Source organism: Grampus griseus (assembly GCF_964374135.1).
Source record: "Grampus griseus genome assembly, chromosome: 5".
Lineage (NCBI taxonomy): Eukaryota > Metazoa > Chordata > Mammalia > Artiodactyla > Delphinidae > Grampus > Grampus griseus.
In genome coordinates, this window is record NC_138998.1 from 9,159,089 (window position 1) to 9,185,878 (window position 26,790).

General features: G+C 39.1%; 1 protein-coding gene across 2 annotated transcripts in view; it reads left to right on the forward strand.

Annotated features, from left to right (window-relative positions):
- TBC1D5 (TBC1 domain family member 5) overlaps positions 1 to 26,790 on the forward strand; it is a 538,167-nt gene that overhangs the window by 424,885 nt on the left and 86,492 nt on the right. Inside the window, exons 16-17 of one of the 2 annotated variants that reach the window (XM_082654224.1) lie at positions 21,399 to 21,484; positions 23,256 to 23,285. In XM_082654224.1, the coding sequence (XP_082510350.1) occupies positions 21,399 to 21,484; positions 23,256 to 23,285 (116 nt within the window). The remainder of the gene's footprint in view (positions 1 to 21,398; positions 21,485 to 23,255; positions 23,286 to 26,790) is intronic. The other variant, XM_082654225.1, reaches the window with a different exon arrangement.

Below are 26,790 nucleotides of genomic sequence, written 5' to 3' on the forward strand. Positions count from 1 at the left end.
GGATCTTCCCGGACTGGGGCACAAACCTGTGTCCCCTGCATCGGCAGGCGGGCTCTCAACCACTGCCCCACCAGGGATGCCCCATAATTATTTTTAATCTAAGTAGTTATGGCCACAATAAATATTTTATTTGCCCCTTAAGTATATTAGCTCAGAAAACATCTTATTGCTAATTTAAAATATTAAATGCCTTTTTTAATGTCACCTCCTTATGCCCAGTTAAGTCACACATCACCTGTCAGGTCTCCTGAGGGAAGAGGGCACTTCCCCTACAAAGGCATTGAGTGACCCCTGCCTTTCCTTTCCATCTACCACCTTGTGCCTTATCGTCATCTCCATGTGCCCAGTTAAGTGGATGTATGGGTTATATCATCTTAAACGATTCCATATTTACAATATTAAAATGATGTCAGGGGCCATGAACATCTGTTGTGGGTTTGCTGGATATCTTGTGCTAAAAGGAGTTGCCAAACATAAGTTCTTTCTGAAAAAAATAAACATACTTCACACTTGCTTACCTCTAATGTGATGACAAGTAACTGTCAGTATTAAGGTACCATGCACATATTTTTGAATAGATGAGCAGCTTTTCTCTTCAAGGTAATGATGACATTTTAAAAATGAGTGAAAATAAGAGCTTTTTCAAAGACACTCATGCTATGGAAAGGACATTTTAAAACTGGTTATTTGGAAATGTTTCATCTGTTTGTGATGTTCTGGCCAACAACAATTTAAGTGCATCACTTATTTACAACTCTCAAAGTACACTAAAAGATTATGGAAACAATTTTCTAACTAGATTTCTAACGAATCTTCTGAATGAAAAGATAAAGAGTCAGGTTTGAATCCATTTTTTTAAATTTAGAAAAGTAGCATCTTCCAATTAAATTTTCAGAAGAGTTGGATGATGGTTAATTTTATGTGTCAACTTGACTGGGCTAAGGGTTGCCCATAGTGGTGAAACATTCTTTCTAAGTGTGTCTGTGCGGCTGTTTCCAAAAGTGATGAGTGCTGGAATCAGTAGTCTAGGTAAAGAAGATTCTCCCCAAACAATGTGAACAGGCACCATGCAGTCCCTTGAGGGCCCTAATAGAACAAAAAGGTTGAGAAAGGGCTCCTTGATCTGGGGCATCCATCTTCTCCTCCCCTCAGACATCCGAGCTCCTGGTTCCTGGGCCTTCAGCTTCTGACCCATCCCCACCGCCCCCTCACTCACCTCCCCCATTTCCTCTTTCTCTACTTTCCTATCCCCCTCCCAGTTCTCAGACCTTGGAACTTGGACTGAATTATACCACCGGCATTCCTGGTTCTCCAGCTTGCTGATGGCGTATTTCAGCATATCTCACCTCCGTAATCACATGAGCCAGTAATAAATCTCCTCTTATATATCAGTGTATACCCTAGTGGTTCTCTGGAGTACCCTAACACAAGCTGATTAACATTAAGGAAGAGAGAGATTTTATTAGCCAAATTTTAACAAAAATCTTGGCATAATTGATGGATTCCAAAATGAATACCATACTTTAGCAAGGGTAGCCAACGATGTCTTTCCTCCATTCAGACCTATATCTCCTTGTGAGGTAGCTTTTTCTGGCATGTCATTCACAAAAACCGACTATCACAAAGCATTTAAGCAAGATTTCCAAAAAGTAAAGAAACTTAGTCAATCACACTCCTACGGTTGAACATATTTTAGGAAGAGCATAAAATACCATAATATGTAAACTATTATAAAAATCAATTTAAATATAGCTTATTTTATCTCTCTCATTTAAAAATTCTATTATGCATATATTTTCTAATGTACATAATGGATTAGTACAAGTGATTACATGCATATGATTCGTAAATAAATAGTCAATGTTAAATGTCAAGCCCCTCGATTTTAACTAGCAAAGGAATAATCAAAGTTGAAAGAACCCTGCTCTAGGATCCAGTCGATCCTAATGCTTAGCCATCATGAGGGTCTTAAGGCTGGCTCTCAGCACACACATAATTCTGGAACTCCCCCAGACACCCATTAGCAGGGGCAGCTTAGGAGAACACAGGCCTTACCCTTATCCTTATGAATGAGGGAGTTCTCCTTCATCCCTCTAGTTCAACTGATGCTTTAGTATCCTCTGGACCATTGAATTTCACTGTCCAGTGGACGTGTTCCATCCTGGTCCTCTTGCCGTGTTCTTGTAACTTGGATTCATTGTGCACCTTTTCTAAATGATACTGCTGATGAAAAAGTAATTCCTTTAAAACATTCAGTTATAAGAATATTATGCATCTTGTAATTTGTTTAGAGGTGGTTGAGTCTCTCGATCATGTAATTATACCCTCATTTCCTCCTGAGGCCTGATGACGGTGAGGTGAAATACCCAAAGTCACTCTGAATTCTGTGGCATAGCCGAGACCAGTCCCCGTGGCTCCTGCTCCCAGGCTGGAGACGTCTGTCATCCTCCTTGTCCACCTTGCCTGCCTTGCAGACTCCTAGGATAGAACTTTCTCACTATTCCCACACACATCATTTCCCCTCCTTCCTGAGTGGCCACAGGAAAATTAAGACAAGCTCTTCGGTCTTGTGCAGTAAACACAAAACAGTTACAACTCGATTACCCTTTCAAGGACAGTTATTTACTTGATTCCTCATTTGTTCATGGTCTGAATACTGAGTTGGAAAATTGGTCTATTGTTAATTAGTTTGCCAGATCTGGCCTCTAGGTTCAGGAAGTGTTAAACCCAGTGAAACTGATGGGAGAAACATATAAAAATAATAATTACTGTTCTGTAATGAAACTGACCTTTGTTTTTTCCCTCAACCATGTGTCTACAATGGCTGCCACCCAAGTGGAGGACAATAAAATACAAAATGAGATTAAAGCAGTCAGGAGAGCCAGTTGATGGGCTAAGAGTGATAATGTGAAATGCAGAGGGAAAAGGGGGGGTATACAAATATGAATGTTAATAAATAAGAATTCAGTAGCTAAAAGAAATCATCTTGGGGCTTCCCTGGTGGCGCAGTCGTTGAGAGTCCGCCTGCCGATGTAGGGGACACGGGTTCGTGTCCCGGTCTGGGAGGATCCCACATGCCGCGGGGCGGCTGGGCCCGTGAGCCATGGCCGCTGAGCCTGCGCGTCGGGAGCCTGTGCTCTGCAACGGGAGAGGCCACAACAGTGAGAGGCCCGCGTACCGCAAAACAAAATAAAGGGATGTATCATTTAAAAAAAAAAAAAAAAAAAAAAAAAGTCATCTTGGACAACTTTTCTTCTTGAGATTAAAGTGTGTGCCTGCCACAGTGATCATTCTGTTTCATTGTTACACTGTGTTAGTTAAGGCTGGCCAACTGCTGTAACAAATGAACCCGTGTTTCCATACCTTAACACAGTAGGTGTTTAACTTTCACACAAGTGACAATCCATTGGAAGTCAAGGGTGGGGGTATCTCAGGGTCACACAGTTTTTTGGGCTTCTGCCAGCTCTGCTGTTTTCAACTTTGACCTTCCAGGGTTGTCCAGTACATCGACATCCCTGACAGGATGAGAAAACTAGTTGGTTACTGAACCAAACTTAGGTCTGCTCGCCTGTTCAGTAAAGCCAATCTACTGACACCAGGTTGTGGTGAAGGAAAATACAGCATTTATTGCAGAGCACCAAGCAAGGAGAACAGGCAGCTCATGCTCAAAAGACCCAAACTCCCTAGTGGCTTTCAGGGAAGGGGTTTTAAAGACAGTGTGAGAGAGGTGGCTACAGGGTATGTGATCAGCTTGTGCACAGTTCTCAGATTGGGTGGCATCAAAGTGAAGTTTCAAGCATCATCAGCCTTCTGGTTTCAACCAGTCTAGGGTCTACATGCTTGCAGTCAGTTTTCCTCTGGTGGGCTCTGCTTCCTGTACAAACAGCTTAGGAATGTGTGTCACGCCTGTATCTGTATTTTTCAGGGAACTGCAGGTTCGGCAACTCTGCTATGTGGCCGACTTAGAGTCTGAATTGTTACCAGTTTCCTGGCCCAACAGCCATTCTTTGTTTCTACATCTTCACATTTCCTGATCACTAACGCTTTGAGTCAGCCTTTTGAGACTCAAGGGAGACCTGGGAGACTAAGGCAAAGGCCTTTTACTTCAAAGGACAGGGGCACAGGGGCTTGTATATGATTCCAATCTCCCCCTTTTCTTTGATACTCCTCAATCTTGAAGGGAACAGGTTCAGGAAAAGAAGGGGAGTAAAGTTTTGGATAGAGAGGTTAATCATAAACTCAGCAGAGGAACTCAGTTTTAGGGGGACTTTGTTTCAAGAGTTTTTCTCCATACATTGCCATTCTTAGCTGTTTTGGTAGCCCTTTAAGCGTATCTTCTGTAGTGTTTACTGAAAATGTGTTGAAGAGAGATGAATTGATGAAGTGGAGAGCTGTAAGATGTTATACAGAATCGTCAGCCCTAGATCTGACCATCGTCATGTTATAGGTTGGGGTTGTTAGTTATGTGATTCCTTCTGGCCTTTTCTTGAAGTTCCTATTGTGGTACAAGTGCCTGATTCATCACTTCCCTCTTTCTCACTATAACAATATCAATAAAAATAGAGAATATTTCAAATTATTCCATTTAAAGTAAACGTTGTATGATGCATACCTGCTTTGAACTGCCTTTGAGGAACACTGTCAAAGTAGCAAAATTTGAAGAAGGCAGAAAAATGACAGGAATGGGTAGAGTTGTTTCTCATAAACTCAGAAAAGAGGTAAACCCTTTACCATCATCTTTCCAGCCAGTGTCTGGAGAAATCCCACCATATTTTCTCCTAAAGGTTCTAATTGAATGTATTTATTATGTATTCCGCTTACAAAAGAACCTGCTGCCAAGAATGTCAGTTGTTAACTTGAGATCAACTACTTAATTTACTTAATTGATAACATCTTATTTAGGCTCTCTTACTTGAACTTCCTTGCATTTGAGTTCTAGAGACTAAGCGACTACACATGAAACAGTATTTGAAATAGCACTGAAAATAAACTAAAATTTCAGAATATATTTAGGACTTACTCATTCAAAAGAAATTGACCTCTGATTGAACAAGGGAGAAGGGATTTCATTATCACAGAAATAACACAGTTTGGTGCCCTAAAGGATTTCACTAGCTGGTTTAATGTGTGTGTGTGTGTGTATATATATTATTATTAAAATTAGAGTCATTTCCTACCAACCATTCCTTTTGCTATAGGAGAGCAAACAATAGAATATAGATAGTATGAATGTTCTGTTTCCTTCCTCTCCTCTTTTCTCATTTTCTTCATTCATTCTTTCTTCCTTCCTTTTTTAAAAAAATAAGACATACTTATGAGCTTCTTGAAAACAGAAAATGTAGAGAATAACTTTGAGGAGTATTTAAGACAGGGTCAACAAAGGCTTGGTGAATGGATCCAGAGCTTTGGATGGTGAACAGTTAGTTGTATTTCCAAGGTATCCACCTATTGTTTGAGTCGGTGGAAAAATATATAGATGAGCAGGTTTGCAAGAATGTTTAGGTATAAGAAGGTTGGATAATGAGTTGGTTTTGAGTAGGTTGTGGGATATCCAGGAAGAGATGTCCAGAAGACAACTGGGAATGTGTGTCTAGAGCTGAAAGGAGAGATCTGGAATAGAGATACAGGTTTAGAAATCTTGGAAGATGGATATTAATTGTAGTTGAGGGAATGCAAGTGATCTCAGGAATGGTATGTTGGGGAGATCAGAAGAGAGCTGGGAAGGGAATGACAGGACATAACAGGGAAAGAGGAAGGAACATGTGGAGAAGACTCAGAATGTGGAAAGCCATGAGGGGATAGACTTATATTTTATTTTTTTTTAATTTTATTTTTTTAATTGGTGTAACATAGATTTATAACATATAAGTCTCATGTATACAACATTATATTTCTACTTCTGTATACACTACAATGTGCTCACCACCAAAAATTTAGTTTGTGTCACCTTCCAGTTGACCCCTTTACCCATTTCACCCTCCCCCTGCCCCTTCCCCTCTGATAACCACTGCTTTGTTCTCTGTATCTACGTGTTTGTTTTGGTTCATTTATTTATTTTGTTTGTTTATTAGTTATATTCCACATATAAGTGAGGTCATACAGTACTTCTCTTTCTCCCTCTGTCTTATTTCACTTTGCCTAATGCCCTCAGGGTCCATCCATGTTGTCCCAAGATTTCTTCTTTTTTTTGTTCATGGCTGAGCAGTATTCCATTGTATATAGATATACCACATGAGAAAATAGAATTATAATTGTCCAAGTGTGGATAATCCCAAGTACCTGGAAATGGTTAGTGACAGATGTTGTAGAGAGATCAACTGAAATTAAAAATAAGCAAATAACCCTGTTGGAAGTTGCTGAGATATTTAGGGTGATGTTGAGCATCTTTTCATGTGCCTCTTGGCCATCTGTATGTCTTTTTTGGTGAAATGTCTATATATAGGTCTTTCACCCATTTTTTAATTGGGTTGCTTGTTTTTTTGATATTGAGCTCCATGAGCTGTTTGTATATTTTGGAGAGTAATCCCTTGTCCGTTGTTTGATTTGCCAATATTTTCTCCCATTCTGAGGGTTTTCTTTTCATCTTGTTTATGGTTTCCTTTGCTGTGCAAAAGCTTTTAATTAGGTCCCATTTGTTTATTTTAGTTTTTATTTTCATTACTTTGGAGGTGGGTCAAAAGAGATCTTCCTGTGGTTTATGACAGAGTGTTTTTCCTATGTTTTCTTCTAAGAGTTTCATAGTGTCTGGACTTAAATTTAGGTCTTTAATCCATTTGGAGTTTATTTTTGTGTATGGTGTTAGGTAGTGTTCTAATTTCATTCTTTTACATGTAGCTGTCCAGTTTTCCCAGCACCACTTACTGAAGAGGCTGTCTTTTCTCCATTGTATGTTCTTGCCTCCTTTGTCGTAAATTAGGTGACTGTATGTGAATGGGTTTATCTCTGGGCTTTCTGTCCGGTACCATTGATCTCTATATCCGTTTTTGTGCCAGTACCATACTGTCTTGATTACTGTAGCTTTGTAATATACTTTGAAGTTGGGGAGCCTGAGTCCTCTAGCTCCATTTTTCTTTCTCAAGATTGCTTTGACTATTTGGGGTCTTTTGTGTTTCCATACAAATTGTAAAAATTTTTTGTTCTAATTCTGTGAAGAATGCTGTTGTAGTGTGATAGGGATTGCAGTGAATCTGTAGATTGCTTTGAGTTGTATAGTCATTTTCACTATACTGATTCTTCCAATCCAAGAACATGGTATATTTCTCCATTTGTTTATGTCATCTTTGATTTCTATCATCAGTGTTTTATAGTTTTCTGAGTACAGGTCCTTCGCCTGCTTAGGTAGGTTTATTCCTAGGTATTTTATTTTTGTTGTGATGGTAAAGGGGATTGTTTCCTTAATTTCTCTTTCAGATTTTTCATTGTTAGTGTATAGGAATGCCAGAGATTTCTGTGCATTAATTTTGTATCCTGCAACCTTACCAAATTCATTGATTAGTTCTAGTAGTTTTCTGGTGGCATCTTTAGGATTTTCTAAGTATAGTATCATGTCATCTGCAAACAGTGACAGTTTTACATCTTCTTTTCCAATTTGTATTCCTTTTATTTCTTTTTCTTTTCTGATTGCCGTGGCTAGGAATTCCAAAACTATGTTGAATAAGAGTGGCGAGAGTGGACATTCTTGTCTTGTTCCTGGTCTTAGTGGAAATGCTTTTGGCTTTTCACCATTGAGAATGATGTTTGCTGTGGGTTTGTCATATATGGCCATTATTATATTGAGGTAGGTTCCCTCCCTGCCCATTTTCTGGAGAGTTTTTAATCATAAATGGGTGTTGAATTTTGTCAAAAGCTTTTTCTGCATCTGTTGAGATGATCATATGGTTTTTATTCCTTAATTTGTTAATATGGTGTATAACATTGATTGATTTGCATATATTGAAGAATCTTTGCATCCTGGGATAAATCCCACTTGATCATGGTGTATGATCCTTTTAATATGTTGCTGGGTTCTGTTTGCTAGTATTCTGTTCAGGATTTTTGTATCTATGTTCATCAGTGGTATTGGTCTATAATTTTCTTTTTTTTGTGATATCTTTTTCTGGTTTTGGTATCAGAGTGATAGTGGCTTCATAAAATGAATTTCGGAGTGTTCCTTCCCTCTGCAATTTTTTGGAAGAGTTTGAGAAGTATCATTGTTAGCTTTTCTCTAAATGTTTGATAGAATTCACCTGTGAAGCCATCTGGTCCTGGACTTTTGTTTGTTGGAAGATTTTTAATTACAGTTTCAATTTTATTACTTGTGATAGGTCTGTTTATAGTTTCTAATTCTTCCTGGTTCAATCTTGGGAAATTGTATCTTTCCAAGAATTTGTCCATTTCTTCGTGGTTGTCCATCTTATTGGCATATATTTGTCTGTAGTAGTCTCTTATAATCCTTTGCATTTTTGCGGTGTCAGTTGTGATTTCTCCTTTCTAATTTTATTGATTTGCATCCTCTCCCTTTTTTTCTTGATGAGGCTGGCTAAGCATTTATCAATTTTATCTTCTCAAAGAACCAGTTAGTTTTATTGATCTTTGCTATTGTTTTTTTCATTTCTATTTCATTTATTTCTGCTCTGATCTTTATGATTTCTTTACTTCTACTGACTTTGGGTTTTCTTTGTTCTCCTTTTTCTAGTTGCTTTAGGTATAGGGTTAGATTTTTTATTTGAGATTTTTTTAAATTTTTGTTAGTTTGATTAATATGTGTCTTGGTGTGTTTCTCCTTGGGTTTATCATGTAAGGGACTCTCTGCGCTTCCTGGACTTGGGTGACTCTTTCCTTTCCCATGTTAGTGAAGTTTTTGAATGTAATCTCTTCAGATATTTTCTCAGACCCTTTGTTTTTCTCTTCTTCTTCTGGGACCCCTATAAGTCGAATGTTAGTGTGTTTAGTGTTGTCCCAGAGGTCTCTGAGATTGTCTTCAATTCTTTTCCTTCTTTTTTATTTATTCTGTTCCTCAGCAGTTATTTCCACCATTTTGTCTTCCAGCTCACTTATTCGTTCTTCTGCCTCAGTTATTCTGTTATTGATTCCTTCTAGTGTATTTTTCTTTTCAGTTGTTGTGTTGTTCATTTCTGTTTGTTTGTTCCTTAGTTCTTCTAGATCTTTGTTAAACATTTCTTGTATTTTCTCAATCCATGCCTCCATTCTATTTCCGAGATTCTGGATCATCTTTACTATCTTTACTCTGAATTCTTTTTCAGGTAGATTGCCTATTTCCTCTTCATTTATTTGGTCTTGTAGGTTTTTACCTTGCTCCTTCATCTGTGACATATTTTTTTTTGCCATCTCATTATTATTATTATTATTATTATTTTGATGGGTGGAATTGTGTTCCTGTCTTACTGGTTGTTTGGCCTGAGGCTTCCAACACTGGAGTTTGTAGGCTGTTGTTTAGAGCTGGGTCTTGGTGCCGAGATGAGGAACTCCAGGAGACGTCACTTTGATGAATATTCCCTGGGATCTGAGGTTCTCTGTTAGTCCAGTGGTTCGGACTCAGAGCTCCCACTGCAGGAGCTTCTGTCCAACCCCTGGCTCATGAACCACAATCCCGCAAGCCATCTGGGGCAGAAAAAAAAAAAGGAGAACAATAACAGTAAAAAATAAAATTAGACTAGGAAACTAACAGATATGTTAGAAAGAATATAAAAATTAAAATATAGATGAAACAACAACCAGAAGGTAAAACAGAACCACACTAGTAAAAAAGAGGAGAAGGGAAAACAAAAAAAGAGGTAGAAAAGGCCTTGGCTGTGGAGGGCGGGCCCTAAGCAGGGGTGGGGTTTGGGCTGTGGGTGGGACCTATGCTTTGGACCCACCAGGTTGGAAAAGGCCCTGGGTGGTGTGGGGGTGGGGCTTAGGCTCATCGGAACAGAAGGGGCCCAGGCGTGCCTCCTGCCTCTGGTCTCAGAGGGCTGGGGACCCCACCTGGGAACCCAGCAGGCTTCCTGGGCCCCAGTGGCCCGTCCAGCCTCCACTTCTCCTCCACTCCTGGAGGCCCCTTCCCGCCTGCCACACCTGCTCTCCCCAGGCCTCCCTCCTACCCCCCGGGACCAGTGCAACCCAGTGTGGGGGAGGTGGCCTAGCAGGGCAGGGGGCCTGGCCTGGGAGCCCGACAGGCTTCCCTGGCCCAGGTGGGTGGGGCAAACACCCTCGCTCCTCCCCCTGCTCCTCCAGTCCTGGAGGGCCCCACCTGCCTGCCTTTCTTGTTCTGCCCTGGCCTCCCTCCTACACCCCCAGGACCAGTGTGGCCCAGAGGGTGCCTCTGAGGGTGTAGGACCCGGCAGGAGAGCTGGGCAGACTTCCCTGTCTGACTGGGCAGGGGAAACGCTGGGTGCGCTCCCACCTGATCGGAGCTCCCGAGGGTCCCTCAAGGCGTGGGAACCCCTCCCCCCTCTCAGCCGCTCCTCAGGGGCGTCAGTCTCATCCAGCCTCCACTTTTCCTGCCCCCTCAGTCCCCCCACATTCTACCAGTTCGCTTGGGGGTTCCTCCTGTCTCCTTGGGTGTCGAGGTCCCCGACCAGCCTCCAGCAGGCAGCCAGTTGTGAGGAGGTGTGAACTCCACGTCTTCCCACACCGCCATCTTGACTCCGCCCCTCCCTGAATAATTTACTGTATTGTTATTTGTTGATTTTCTACAAATTATTGGGAATTCCCTGGCGGTTCAGTGGTTAGGACTCCGTGCTTCCACTGCAGGGGAGCCCCGGGTTTGATCCCTGGTTGGGGAGCTAAGATCCCGCAGGCCGCACTGAGTGGCCATAAATAAATAAATGCTAACCTTTTAAAAAATAAAATTATCTACTGCTTCTTAATGTAGGTGTATAGACAGATAAAGTTTGAAGGTTCTAGACATCATTGATCATTAAATAGTGCTGTCTAGAAAAAGAAGTCACATTTTCAAGGCTGTTGAGAGCTCCAAGAATGACAAGAATTTTCCTCACTGCTGCACTGCTGCTCTCTGGAACCTTCCCCCACAACTCAAACATAGTTGACAATCCCTCTTCCTTCAGACTGCTGTTCATCGTCACTTCCTCTGGGAAGTTTCTCCCTGATCTCTCTGATGAAATAAAATCACCCCATTCTGCACTTCCACCGCACCCTATACTTCCCTTATCTAAGCACTCGGCACGGGCATGGTGTTGCACTGATGTGTGTAATTATTTCATTGTCTCATCCTCCCGCTCTTTAAGGGTAGAGTCATAACTGTTGTGTCACCATTGTACTGCTGGTATCTAGCACGGCGCCTGACACATAGGAGGTATTTGGATAGAAGGATTCATGGATGGGTGGCTGGCTGGCTGGCTGGATAAAGACAGAAGAATGTTTCTTTCCATAGTGTCTTCACCCTAGCTCTGTGTTGTCTTCCTTCTACATGGATTGCTGTTTCTGCCCCTCTCCTACTGGCAGCGTCACAACCTCCCTTGCCATCCAGCTTAGATAGCACCTCTTGGTTTTAAAATGACATCCAGATTCTCAATTTCCTAGTAAAACTCCTATGAAGACCCAGACAAACAAAAGACAATATCACACCAGAAAAACAAAACGAAATAGTCAGACAACCTACTGCCTGCAAGGAATTCAACTCAATTAGGAAAAGTTAATTATATTGCCCGTGTTCTTCTTTATAAAGCAGGATGCCATCCACAGCCACTCAGCCAGCTGCTCCTTTGTGAAATAACCCACCAAACAGGGGTGTGGTCAGGTAGTCATGGCCAACTCGTGTCCACTCTGCTGTCTGCTGACTGGACTTCTTTCCATTTTTGTGACCTGAATTGTGATCATGACGTTGGACTCAGTGAGTTAGGCTTCTGTTCATCCAGAGAAACTTTGGGAGCAGCATGAGATCACACTCACTGCCAGCTAGACTTTTTGGAGCTTCTTTCTAAACTGGGTGTAATGGCAGCACCTTTGGCCTCACACTGAGGACAGGACTTGTGTGGGCTACTCTCTGAGCCTTCCATTAGTCATGCGGACGAGCAGGTCAGATGGATCTTCACCCTAGTTCTCTGCAGCTCTTTCTTTAAAGGCCAGACTCTGGCGAGCTCTTCGTTTTATGTAGTTCATAGATCATACCATGTACCAGACACTTTGCAAGAGACAGAGAGGATACGAAGGGAGATCTGGACGTGACTCAGCCCTCAGGGAACTTACACTCTACGTGCAAGACAGACATGTATACAAGTAACCATCATGCAAGGCAAGGTGGAGTAAATGCAAAATCAACTTAAAATTAGCACGCTGTTAGAATGGAGGCGGTGGAGTGATGTGGAAATTCACAAAAGGCTTCACACAGGAGGCGTATTTGACTAAGAATGAGAAGGATTCCAGAAAGCAGAGAACAGTGTATAGACAACTCTAACCTGAGAGAACCGTTTACCTAAAGTCTGGAGATGTGGGGAATGCCCATAGACTGTGGTGAGTGAAACATGGGGTACATGGTGGGTGATATGAGAAGTGTTTTAGGGCCCGGATCATGGAGGTCCTTGAATGTCACACTAAGAAATTGGAACTTTATTTGGTTGGCAATTGAGACTTGATTCAGAACTTAGTTCTGAAAGGAGGTAAAAAAAAAAATCAGGCCTATATTTTTAGGTGATTCTGGTGGCATTATATATACAGATCAGAGGGACACGAGATTAGAGACTTGATACAGTCAACAGAAAAATTAAGACAGGTCTGAACCACAGTGAGGGTCCTGGTCATGCAGCAGTGGGATCGCACCACGGGAGTCATTGGGGAGGCGGGACGGTGGAACTTGCCCAGCCCCAGATGTGTCATGTCCTGGGTTTAGGGTTCTAAGAAGTGGTCTGAAATGTTAATACCAGACATAGAGGCTTAGCAGTTTTTTTTTTTGGTTTTTTAATAAATTTATTTTATTTATTTATTTTTGGCTGCGTTGGGTCTTCGCTGCTGCATGCGGGCTTTCTCTAGTTGCGGCGAGCGGGGGCTACTCTTCGTTGCGGTGCGCGGGCTTCTCATTGCGGTGGCTTCTCTTGTTGCGGAGCACGGGCTCTAGGTGCGCGGGCTTCAGTAGTTGTGGCTCGCGGGCTCTAGAGCGCAGGCTCAGTAGTTGTGGCGCATGGACTTAGTTGTTCCACAGCATGTGGGATCTTCCTGGACCAGGGATTGAACCCGTGTCCCCTGCATTGGCAGGGAGATTCTTCACCACTGCGCCACCAGGGAAGCCCTATGTTTGCTGTCTAATTTCTCTCTTGGACATTTTAAAGTTCAGTGTAAATACTTCATGGTTATCCTAAAAAGTATCAGAAAAGATAGAGTGTAAGTGAATGACCTTAGTAAAAGTGTATTTACATAATAGAATTTTTAATTGCAAGATGTTTTATCATTGAAGTTACTCCCAATATTGCATGAGAAGTGTGACTGTGCAAGGCTTTCTTTTACCAGACCTCAGTGCAGGAGCTCAGCTTTTGTTGCCTTGGCAATTACAATAGCAGGTCACGAAAGGGAAGAAGATGGGGTAAAATTTCTCAAAACAGGGTTCTCAGACCTATGGGGTCACATAGACTTATTCTTGAGGATTCAAAACTCCTAAAACCATTTTGTAAATAGCTTCTATTTTGATGATAATTTGTTTAAAATTATTTTAACATTTCTAAAAATAAAAATTTACGATGGTAATTTTTATATCTGAGATTTTAGTTTCTTAAGTCTCTTTCCCAAAATGGAATATTTAAGATTCTTTTTTTTTTTGAGATTCTCTCTTTCCTTTTTTGCTTTGTATCATTGACGGTTGGGAACCTTCAGTCTAAGGAAAAGATAAATGGGTTTCCAGTTGTCTCTAAACCATTGAAGTAAGGCTGCTCCTCCCCCACTCTGCTCATATTCAAGGAAGGGAAAAGGTGAAGAGTTCAGTGCTGCTGAACAGAGCTCACCAACTACCTAAAAGGAATATTTTGAGGCCCAGGATTAGTAACAAAGAAAATGTGTAAACATGAACTGCTTTCCCTATTTATATATATATATGTATATAGATAGATAGATAGATAGATAGATAGATAGATAGATATGGGGGCATGTTAATCTGGCATCTTCCTGCATGCTAAATTCAAAATGTAAATACAATAGAAAAAGGAAAAAAAATTATTTCTCTTTTGGTGTCTACTTATTGTATGAAGCTACAGCCGAGCATAACGCACAGGTGGTTTAAAATGCTTCTCTGCCATCTGAGATCTTGGCTTGCCAGGGTATAGATGTGGATGTCACTTTAGGGAATTGGGCTTATTCAGTATGTAAAATGAGGCTGGCATGGGTTCAGAGGTTTTGTCTGTGTCTTTAACAATTAACAATTTTTGCTTCCTTTTTTTTTAAGGTCTCTTAATTTCTCTCTCTTTTTTTTCCCTTTTTGTTTTAATCTGTAGATTCATAGATTGAAATTACCGAAATTTTTCTGTCAAATGCGCTTGTCTTAATACCTAATATCTGTAATATATATTTCCTATCAAAAGACATAGGAACTATTAGTATATAAACCAGAGGTCATTTTAATCTGGTACTGAAGTGAAATTCTCATTTACAACCTTGTTAAAAAGATCTGTTTTCTTTTTTTTTTTTTTTTGATGAAGGTCTATGTGGTATCCACGTTTTAGATTTTGTAATGTTGTAAAAAAAAAACCAAACTAGATTTTGTTTTTCCAAATCTGATGTTTTGTGAACTTATTTTATGCAAAGCATTTGGCATTTAATTCATGGCATGGGTTCTTAAAACAAAAAAAAGGGAAAGTGGTTTATATAAGGAAGGGATGGCTCAGTATTACTATTACACATAAATACATAACGGTAAAATCAGTACTGTCTCAATAGCACATAATATAAAAAGAAAATCAACTCCTAGATAAATGATGAAGGAAATAAAATACAAATCTAGGTTTGACAGCAATATCTAGATAATGCCACTTATTTATATATATATATATTTTAAGGGAATTTTGTGAGCATTTAGGATTATAGTGGCTGCCTTTTTGATCCACTGTGTTACTCTATCTAATTTTAATGAAGAGGGCAGTATGTAGCAATAAGAAACAGAAATGTTGAGACCTTTGTGGACCCTCTAGCAATCAGTGAATATCAGATCACAAATCTCTCCAGCTTTAATTACAGGCAAAAGAAAAGACAAAATTAGCATTTTAATATAGAAATATCTTAGGCTTTAGGAGAATTATGATAAATATAATGTTGCCTAGTGAACCAAAGAGGGGATATTACAACAAACTGTCTTCTTAGGAATATTTGTTTAAATGAAGGCAACAATACTTCATCCTTATCTTTTTTGGATAATTATCACTGTTTCAGGCTGTTCTTTGTTCCAAGTTTAAAATACCTTTAGTTGGGGGGGAAAAAAAAAAGAAAAAGTAATTGACAGTGTTTGTTTTCTGTAAAACTACAAGAAGGAAAAAATGCTGTTTGCTTGGCACTAACAAGATAATTATTTTAGGGAGAGCTTTTGCTCTGCAGCTCTGGTTCACTGGTGCCGTGGCAGCCCTGCACTTGGATGCATTTAGGTTACGTCGTTTCAGCTACAGCGTATTAAACTAATTCCTCTTCCAGGGCTGAGTTTTGCCCACCTGTCTCCCCTAAAACACCTGCAACATATGTTTGCATAACCCTGTAATGCTTTGCCTTTGGGGTCCTGAGAAATTCCCCCAGAGCTTTTTGCTTATAAACAGCTGAGCAATTCGTTTTTCTAATGGCAGTTGCTTTTCCCCCAGCATTGAGGCAATAACATATTCACTAAAATAAGAGTCTCATTTTTCATCAAAGGGAAACATTCGACGTATTTTTTACAGTGCTGTTTCTCCTTCTGAGCCTTATTCTTCCCCTAATCTGCCATGCTAAAAATTAAGAGTTGGTAGCAAGGCATTAGGGGAAAGCACACTAAGTAATGCTTCATTTGTCAAGTATTTTCTTCATGCCGAACAGACATTGTATTTATATTGTAAATATAAATTAACCTTTTTTAGTAAACAAGTGCTACAGGAACTTTATCAGTTTAATGTAAAAATTGTAACCAATAAACTATAAAAATAATAATTTGGACTTATTGTAGGAAATCACTTTAATTACTGTAACCTCATTAGCTGGCAAACAACTGTGCATTAATAGTATGTGGTTTTACAATTTTTTAAAAATTGTATGTATGTACGTACTCCTGTTCTGAGAAATAAGACAGCTTTTCTCCCCACATATGAGGTCCAGTGTGCATGATATATTTTCCTAAATATGTGTTTTTACTTTTTAAAAAGTGGAATGTTTGGTAAAATCTGCCCTAAGTTTATATATGGTTATCAGAAGGACGAAACACTGCTTTCTCTACCTGTTTGTTATCATGGATTTCAAGTCATCAAGCTGTCAGATCTGCTGTCAAAGTTCTGTTTATCAGTGCTCAGTGGTATCAGAAGGTAATTGTAGCTTCCATTTTATTGAGTTTTTACGAAGTGCCCAGCACTGTGCCGCACTTAATGTTCATTGTCCCGTTTAATCCTTTCCATTATGTTGCAGATGAGAAAACCTGAGCCGGAGTGTAAATTGACTCCTTCCCAGCTAGGCATGGGAGGGGCGGGCTCTGGACTTGAACCTCCCGGACTCCGGATCCCTGGCCTCCCCTGCCTGGCAGCCAGTGCCTCTAAAGCAGATGTTAGGTCTACCTTAGTCCCTTTGTTTCTAATGTAACACTTTTACTCTTCTTTACCTCCCGCTGGTACATTCATAGATTAGAACAGGGATCACTGGAATTGCTTATCTTTTGCTCCGTTCAGTTCTACGTGTGTTTACAAATAGCCAGCCCTTTGAAAGGCAGGCGATGTGTTGTTCCAAGCAGGATGAGTACCTCAGACTCTTTTCCTTCTGGAGTTTCCATTAACAATGCAAAAGGAGATTATCATCCTCAGGTGAGGGAAGGGAGTTAGGGGATCAGTCTAGAAAGTACTATTTGTGATGACCTTTGTTGGATGAGTTTGATTTCACCAGTCTCAGAACAAGGAAAATTGTCACATTTCATCTTGTGGTTAATTTCACTTCTTGTGGTTAGTTGTACTTAGTGTGGGTTAGCATTTAAATATCTTTGCACACTACCATAGCAAAGTGAGTTTGAACTTAAAGTCCTGAAATATTACTGTGCGGGTAAGGTGGTAGGGAGGGACTTCTATTACAGAGTAGAGAGGAGGGGAGTTGTCCACCATCAAAAGCCACACTCAGTAAGGGACAGAGTGTTTTACCTGAAATTACATTAAGGTACAGCTTACTATCGTATAATATAGAACTCAGAAGTGAAGAATGTTAACTATAACGGAGAGGTTAGGTTTCAATCAGTTTTGTCCCTAACATTGATTGCTGTCATTTAAGCACTACTTGTAAATTGATTTGATCATACCAAATTAACCAAAGCATTTTGAAAATTCAGAAGTACCACACGAGTTTGGTTTGTTTTGTTTTTTTTCCGTATAGTTCCCTCTAGGATACTTGTTTCTACTGTTATCTATCCTGCTTCTGTAAGTCATTTTGTCCACAAGGCTCTAAGCTGCCTCCCCAGATTTCAGCCTATCTGTGCCACAGGTGGGAGTTTCAGCATTCTTCTTCTATTACCATAAAGTAACATGCTGAAGAGAAAGCCTTAAGAAGAGCTCCAACAGCTTGTTAACAGAGAAGGATGGAGTGGTACTTGGGAAGTTAATTAGCTGCAATCTTGTGGAAGATTTATTTCAAGTCCATCCAGGTTGGTCTAGGAAAGGCATGGTAAACCCAGGGTGGATTGAATTTGTGATTTCTGCATTTTCATGTATAGTTATGTAGACTTCTCAGGTCATGAAACATAATTGGTATTCCTCTGTACACAGACCAATATAAGTTAGGGTATAATTACCATTTTTTCTTCTGAAGAAAAATTCCCCCAAATAAACAGAAGTGGGGTTTTTTGTTGTTTTCGTTTTTGCTTTTTTTTTTTTTTAATGTACATTGGCTTGGAAAAGCTTATAATATTTGGAATCCTGACTGTGTGAAAGTGGGTTTAAAATAATTACTAATTGTTCCAATCTTTTGCAAAGACATACTTTTAAAGTTGTCCACCACAGCGAGATCAGCTCAGTGCTTTGTGATCGCCTGGAGGGGTGGGATAGGGAGGATGGGAGGGAGGGAGACGCAAGAGGGATGAGATATGGGAACATATGTATATATATAACTGATTCATTTTGTTGTAAAGCAGAAACTAACACACCATTGTAAAGCAATTATACTCCAATAAAGATGTTAAAAAAATAAAAAAAAATAAAGTTGTCCACATCACATGTCCTACACAATGAGAACTTAAAACTGTCATTGGGTCTGGTATTTCTTACATACAGAGTTTTATATGTGTAGAATTCTAGTGGCTCTTACATTTTAGAGGAAATTCCAGATCTATAAAAAAATAGAAGTCAAAACTGTTATATTTCTGTTAAATTTTATTTGGAAAAAAATCCTTTGAAATAAGAAAGGCAAATGTTACTTTTAAAATGTTTCAATCGCATGAGGTTAGAATTCTGCTCATTTAATCTCATCCCGCTAAGGAAACCATTGCTGTCATTTTGGTACATAGTTGTGTGAGAAGATATTGGTCCAAAATTTCTTGACTTTTTAAAACCTTATTCAGAAGAGACTAAACTAAATTAAAAGAGAAGAATTATAGGTGAATTAAAGAACTGTCAGTACTGAATCTTAATGTATAAAAAAAAGGCATGTGCCCTTTTTAAATAAGTGTCTATACCTGTTGATTTCTATAGCCACATGTTGGTTTACAGAGGTATCAGACATTCAGTAGCTATAGCCACAGGTGGCCATTGAGCACCTGAAGTGTGGCTGGTCCAAACTGAGATGTGCTCTCAGTGTAAAGTATACACAAGATTTCAAACACTTTGTACGAAAGAAAGCATGTAAAATGTCTCTATTTTTTATATTGATTACATGTTAAAATGACAACATTTTGGATATACCAAATGAAACAAAATATTATTACACTTACTTTCACTCTTTTTTTTTTAACGTGGTTGCTATAACATTTTAAATTACATATGAAGCCTGCATTTGTGACCCACATTATATTTCTGTTGGACAGTGCTGGTCTAGACCATCCATGTGTACACATACTTCTGTTTTAGTAACAATATCACCTTCTCAGATAGAAAACCCTATTGAATGACTTTAAACTATAACTTCTGATTTTATTTTCTTACATTTCAAATACTATTTTTCAACATCATCTTTTGATTCTTTCTTTTCCATCCCAGTACAGTGGCACTTTAAACTGCCTCTCCTTTTGATACTAGTAAGTCTCCTAGGAATTTAAATAGGCCTCAGTGAAAGCAATACTTGAGCCTCATTCATATGTTCAAGTTAGATCATTATTCCTAATAATGGCTTTAAGTGCTTAGATAGATCAGCACTTCGTGTCTTGAATTGCTTGTCATTTCTTTATAAAGATGTTTCAAAAAATTTCTCCATGCATTCCCTGCTTTCATTGTTTTCTAGCAAAGGGGAACATAATCCTTTATTAATTTGTTGAAAGTCAGAGAAGAAAAGCCTTTTATAGTAACGAAAACAAAATGTTTCCAGGTACTGAGAATAAAGAACAAAATTGGTTATGAGTGATAGTCCTACGCGAGTTAATTTTTAAAATAAATCATGAATGCACTGTCAGTCTGCCAGTGGCTTTGACCTCTATTTCATTTTCCCGTTATGCTTGGGTCCAGGTTGTCATCAGCTACCAAGAGGAAACCTATGTAATTCCTAGAGAGCTAGAAGTTGCACTGTTAGACTTAATAGTATGGTAGTCATGGAAGCATCAGTTATCTTCATCAAGGCAATTCAGATTTGATTATTGTAGAACTGTGTTGAATACCAAACCAGTGGAGTAGTAGCTGGAGCTAAATCAAGGGATTGTCATTTTTGTCAGATGATTACGGCTGACTTGGAAGAGATATGAAAGGGTTGAGCTCTGTAAATATTCTCTTTTCAGCAGAAAATGAAAAGGTCCATCATGGCCTTAAGATGCAGCTTGTTAGCTTGATGAATTTCAAACTATTTAACCTTAGCAATTATGTACCCCCGCCTACATGCAAGTATATTCGTGCCTTGGGATTATGTCTCCAAGGACTGATATCAAAGCATATTGGTAATTTTCTATTAAGATAAAATGCAGCCTTTTTATGTCTAGTTAGATCTCTCAAAGGACAGGGCATGCTCTGGTTCAAAGTCCTAATTATTAACTTGAGTTATATGTTCAGGTAAACATTGGAACACATTTATTTGTAAGTTTTTAGAAACTATTTAAGGAAAAATATATATAATTTAACCTTTCAGAGATGATGGTATTCATTTAAGTTATGCTATTAACGTGTTACATTTTTATAAACTGAAAGTGTATTTGATTAATTTGTATTTGCCTGAGGGACTTGATACTTTTAAATAATAGACATATTAAATAATAGCAACCTATGTAAATAGACACACCCAACCTAATGATTCAAGGACATTTCTGCAAGTTTATAAATAATACTACATGCCAGAAAGTACAATGTGTTGCTGCTTTTATGAAAATGTGCATTGGTCAGTTTGCTTTTGTATTTCTACTACCTGGGCACTTATTAAACTTGTATATGAGAATAGATGACATAGAAAGTGCAAACTGCAAAAGAATTGCTGAATTCTGAAATAACTCATTCATTTTAGGAGAAGAAAGACTCGGTGTGCCATCTAGTGGGCATACATAGCACTTTGGTTATCAAAAACTAACTTGAGTTTTGCTCTTCTTCAAATGCAGCTTTCTTGACACTTTGTGTCTCCTAGGCCTTAGGCATAGATTATGCTGGGGTTAATCTCATATAATATTTCAGTTTTGTTGTAATTTTGTCTGATTGTATTTTGGAAAGGCATATTGAAAATGATCAAAATTATCAAAAAGAAATCTAATGAAAGGAATAAATCTGTGTGAACTATGAAACAGGTAAAAAGAAAATGTATTAAAACAATTTCAGTGTTTAATCAGACTAAGATCAGTTAAGGCAAAACTTCAACAATAAAAACAAACAAACAAAAAAACGGGGAGCTCCCTGGCAGTCCAGTGGTTAGGTCTCGGCACTTTGACTGCTGTGGCCCAGGTTCAATTCCTGGTCAGGGAATTAAGATCCCACAAGCCATGAGGCGCAGCAAAATTAAAAAAACAAAAAAACCCAAGCACATTAATTATTAAACTTCATTATTATACGTATTTTTTTCTGAAAGAATATAAAAACAATTGTTTCATTCTTTTATGTGTTAATGTATAATTTAAATAGCTTTATACATCTTAATTTACTGCTTTTTTTTTTCTACAGAGAAATCCAAGACCAGTGACTTATCAGTTCCATCCAAATTTAGATTATTACAAAGCCCGAGGAGCAGACCTCATGAATAAAAGCCGGTAAGTCCTCTTTCTCTGATGAAAGTCACTAAAATATTCTTGGAGATCGTCAGGAAATGTCACACATTTGCTGAAAATAATTTCCCAGATTTGAGTATACCAATGGTTAATGCGTGTAATGAATCTTTGTAAAATAAGTTATCTGAGTTTTTTTCTAAGGCATGAGCAAAGGATGTATGTTGATGTCAGTGGTAAGGTGAAAAATTAAATAAATTTAAGAGTACTTGTTACAGATTGAAGTTTGGCAACTTTGTTCTTCTAACACTAAGAAACCTGAATAAATTGTGCCTGCTTGCGCAGTCTCTTTCTAGACCCTAGCTGTTGATTGAAAAGAAGCAGTTCTATAATATATGTTTAAATTATTTCAGTAACAAAATTAAAACTGGGTTTCCCAACTGTCTTTAGAACTACACAATAAGCTTATAAATGCATCTTGTGTGTGCATTTGTGATTACACACATAGAAATTTTAAGGGTCACTGTAGGAATAAAAAAACATTAAAATCCTACTTTTAAAAGAAATTAACACTGGCATAAAGGGTTGATGAACAGTTTTGCTCTTTCATAATACTATACTCAGATGTCTCAAGAGTTAACTCATCAAACCAGAACCATCTCAAATTAGAACATAATTTCAAAATTTACTCTGGTAGACTAAAATGTTAGTCATGATAAATGCTGCAAGTTGTCCGAATTTTCTTCCTTAAGCATTTTGCCTCTGTGCTAGCTTTTCTTCAGTAGAATTCCAACAACCTAAATATACATGGCTGGAGTACACATACATGATGTGTTCTGCTCTTACTGGGAGAGTTTTAAAAAAAGACATAATTCCTGACACATCGAAACTCATGTCTGAGGGGTGAGAGGATTTTATAAGAAAGCAGCTAAATTTAAACTTGCATTTTGAACCCTTAGTGTCACGTTATTTTTAAATTACCCATCCTTGATTGAAGTCTGTCTCATGTTTTGAAGGGCTATGTAATTATGAGACCAGTTCTGTAGCCGACGAGGCTTCTGTGAGACTCTTTTCTGTTTGTTCATTTCATCTGATTCTTGGTTCACAAATAAAAGGTTTTTCCCTATAGTCACTTTGTTCATTTAATTTAACAAATTCTTCTTGAGTGCCAGACTCTCAGTATTCTAGGCATTGGAGATAGTGAACAAACCAGACAAAAATCCTAGCCCTCAGGAATCTTACAGTCTAATCACTTGTATTTCCTCCCTGTCAAGTATTTAGTTTTGATATGTTTTTTAAAAAGTATATTTTAGGTACTTTCTTCATACAAGATCTTTCCAGCTGGAGCTCCTTCTTCTGTCCCCTAATCTCCACCCTGCACCCCCTGCCCACCACCTCCCCCAGGTTAGTTTTCACAGGACGGCCTGTAAACTCTCAGTTTCCAGCAGATTAGATCACACTCCCACTTGAACCTCCAAAGGCTTCCTAATACCTCCCATAATCCAGTCTTCTTCCCTTGCCCCTCCCCTAGTGACCTCATCTCCTCCAGCCTCCCCTTCTCTTTCTTCTTGCTTGAGCTTGCCTGGGGCCATAGTGCTTCCCTGTTCTCCTCCCACCTCCCCTCTTCCTTTTCAGCTTCAGGATTTATGGCTCAGCACAAATATCTCACACAAGGCAAGCCTATCTCTCTCTCACAGTTTTTTTTTTTTTTATTGACATATAGTTGATTTACAATGTTGTGTTAATTTCTGCTGTACAGCAAAGTGATTCAGTTATACATGTATCTACATTTCTCTTCCATTATGGTTTATCACAGGATATTGAATATAGTTCCCTGTGCCATACGGTAAGACCTTGTTGTTTATCCATTCTCTGTATAATAGTTTGCATCTGCTAATCCCAAACTCCCACTCCATCCCTCCCCTCCCCACCCCCCCTTGGCAACCACAAGTCTGTTCTCTATGTCTGTCAGTCTGTTTCTGTTTTGTAGGTAGGTTCATTTGTGTCATATTTTAGATTCCATATATAAGTGATATCATATGGTATTTATCTTTCTATTTCTGACTTACATCTTCTTTTTCCATTCATCTGTCGATGGACATTTAGGTTGTTTCCATGTCCATGTCTTGGATATTGTAAATCGTGCTGCGATGAACACAGGGGTGCATGTATCTTTTCGAATCATAGTTTTGTCTGGATATATGCCCAGGAGTGGGATTGCAGAATTATATGGTAGCTCTATTTTTAGTTTTTTGAGGAATCTCCATACTGTTCTCCATAGTGGCTGCACCAATTCACATTCCCACCAACACTGCAAGAGGGTTCCCTTTCATCCACACCCTCTCCAGCATTTGTTGTTTGTAGACTTTTTGATGATGGCCATTCTGACTGGTGTGAGGTGATACCTCATTGTAATTGTGATTTGCATTTCTCTAGGGATTAGTGATGCTGAGCAGCTTTTCATGTGCCTGTTAGCGATCCATATGTTCACACAAGCCTCTCTTGACCTCCCTTTTGTCTTCACCTCCCTTGGTCACTCTCTACCCCACTGCCCCCATCTTATTTTCATAGCATTCTTTACTCACAGAAGTCATAGACGTATGTATCATCTATCTCCCCAACCTCTCCGCTAAAGTCAAGCCCCCTGCAGGCAGGTCCCTTGTCTTACTCACTACTTGAGGGCACCTGGATAATCCTGGCTGGTGTGGGGAGGTTACTCAGTATTTGTTGTATGTATACATGATTCTATTTTTACATTTTTCAACATGTACTTTTTTTTTTTTCAAAAAGGAAATAGACTGTACCCTTTCCTTTTTCCCCTTCATGTTTTATCTTTCTTCCATTTAGCTTTCTGTCCCAGCATTTTTCTTCTCAAAAATGTTGGTTCTGTTTTATGTATTTCCTTGTAAGCACTTACAAGGATTGAGATTCTTATACAAAGTAACACTGTAAGGATGCAAGGCAGATTTCTCATCATCACTGTTGCAATTTCAAAGCTTGAAATTGAAACTGAACCAAATAAAGTGTAGTGTGTGAAGACATCACAGACCAGCAAATGAGGAGAGAAAGAGTTCAGAGATGGTACTGGGAAACTTGACAAATCTTTTGAAAAGGTATCAACTTATAAACTTAACACACACCAGAATAAACTCTGAGTTAATCAAAGTTCATTCAAACAAGCAAACATAGAAATAAAACACAAATGTCTGTCTGACCTCTAGTTACTAGACTTTTTAGCCTTAAAAGTAATGGAAGAAATCACAAAGGGAAGGACTGGTGGATTTTACTACACAACTGTTTTTAAGTAGATGTCAAAAATAAAATAAACTGAATCAAAAAGGAAACAGAAAATTGGGAAAATATTTGTAGTATAAATGACTGACAAACTATAATATCATTAATGTATAGAAACTTACACAGTTCAGTAAGAAACACAAGATCTGTTTCAGGGGCCATCACATCTGACATACTCCTCTCTGCCCAGAGGTTCTCAGCCCAGGTTCATGGCTTTACGTTCCATTTATGACTAAAGGGTCCTTCACTTATATCTTCAGTCTGACCTCTTCCCTTGAACTCCAGACTCACATGTTCCAAACTAAACTCTTGATTCCACCTCCACACACCTGTTGTTCCCACAGTGTTTCTGCATCACAATGAATGTCATGACCCAGTTGATCAAGCCTTAGAATTGCCTTTAACTCTTCTTTTTCTCTGATATCACACGTCAAGTGCATCAGCAACTCCTATTCAAACTATATCCTGAACTAAGCCACTTACCTTTCTCTGCAGTGGTGGCACCAAGTCACGGGGCCTTGCCCATCTCACCCCCACGGTCTCCTAACCCATCTCCCTATGCAAGTCCAATCATATCACTCTTCTGCTCAGAGCCCTTCCGTGGCTTCCCAAAACATTTGGGGTCAAATCCCAAGCCTTTTCAGTGGTCTGCAAGGCAGGCCCTACATGATCCTGTCTCTCCAACCCCACCACCCTGCTCTCTTGTTCACTGGACTCCAGCCACACCGGGCTGCTTACCATCCCTCCAGCTCTCGAACAAGTTCCCACTTCAGGAGCTCTGAGCTTGCTTTTCCCCGTGTCTGGGTTCTTCCCCAAGAATCCACATGGCACGCTTACTGCTCAGTCTGTGTTCAAATATCGTCTCTTCAGAGAACCTCTCTTTGACTGCCCTGTCTAAAATAATGGACCACTCTACTCTGTCCCTTTAATTTGCTTTTTTATTGTTTTTGTGGGTTTTTTTTTTAATAGCTGAAATGGTATTTTTCATTTTTTATTCAGCTTTTCAGTTTGTTTTTATAGTTTGTTTCTTGCATTGAAATGTAAACTCTGCATGTTTGTCTTGTTAACTGTCTTATCCTCAGCACCTAAAATAGTGCCTAGAATATGGTAGGCACTCAATGAAAGAAGGATTGCAAACAGCAAATAAACATTTGAAAAGCTGTTCAAACTCATAATTAATCAAAGAAATGCATAATTAATTAAAACACCTATAAAGCACTGTTTTTCACCTTTCAAATTAGCAAATTAAAAATAAACAAGGCAGAGGTGAGTAAATCATCACAATCTACTGTACAGCCTAGGCCCATAGTTAATAATACTATATTGTGTACTTAAAATTTGCTAAGCGAGTAGACCTTAAGTGTTCTTATCACAAAAAATAAAATAAATAAAAATAGTAGTGATAAAGAGGGTGGGAGGAAACTTTTGGGGGTGATAGTTAGGTTTATGGCATAGATTGTGGTGATAGTTTCACAGATGTATACTTATCTCCAAACTTATCAAGTTGTACACTTTAAATGGGTACAGCCGTTGTATGTCCCTTATACCTCAGTAAAGTGGTTTTGAATGAATGAATGAATGAATGGGCAAGCTAGCACCAGTGAAGGTGCACGGATATCCTTAGTCACCAATACAGGGAGTATAAGTTGAGACAAGCTTGGTAATCTTGCCAAATAGTACTCCTAATTCTGTATGTAGCCCTTATAACTACCACATTATTCCCCAGAGGTTTGTGTATCCTGCCACTACTTTATCCATGATCAGAAACTATTGTATCTGCAAAATCCTTGGGAAAGTCCCCCTTTAGCTATTTAATGCCTAAGATGCTTTTACCAAGCTGGACCCTTCAGCCATAATTAGCCTTGCAACTACTTTCTTAGCTGTATAGAGGCTATTAAAGAGTTAATGCATTGGGACTGTCATTGAGCAGCAAGACAGGTAGTGGGGATGGTCTAGAGGGAATTTATATCCTCATGGGGGAACCCCGAGCAGGGATCAGTTAGCAGAGGACAGGCAAGAGGCAGGCAGACACCTGGAAAGCAGGGAGCTAATACTTG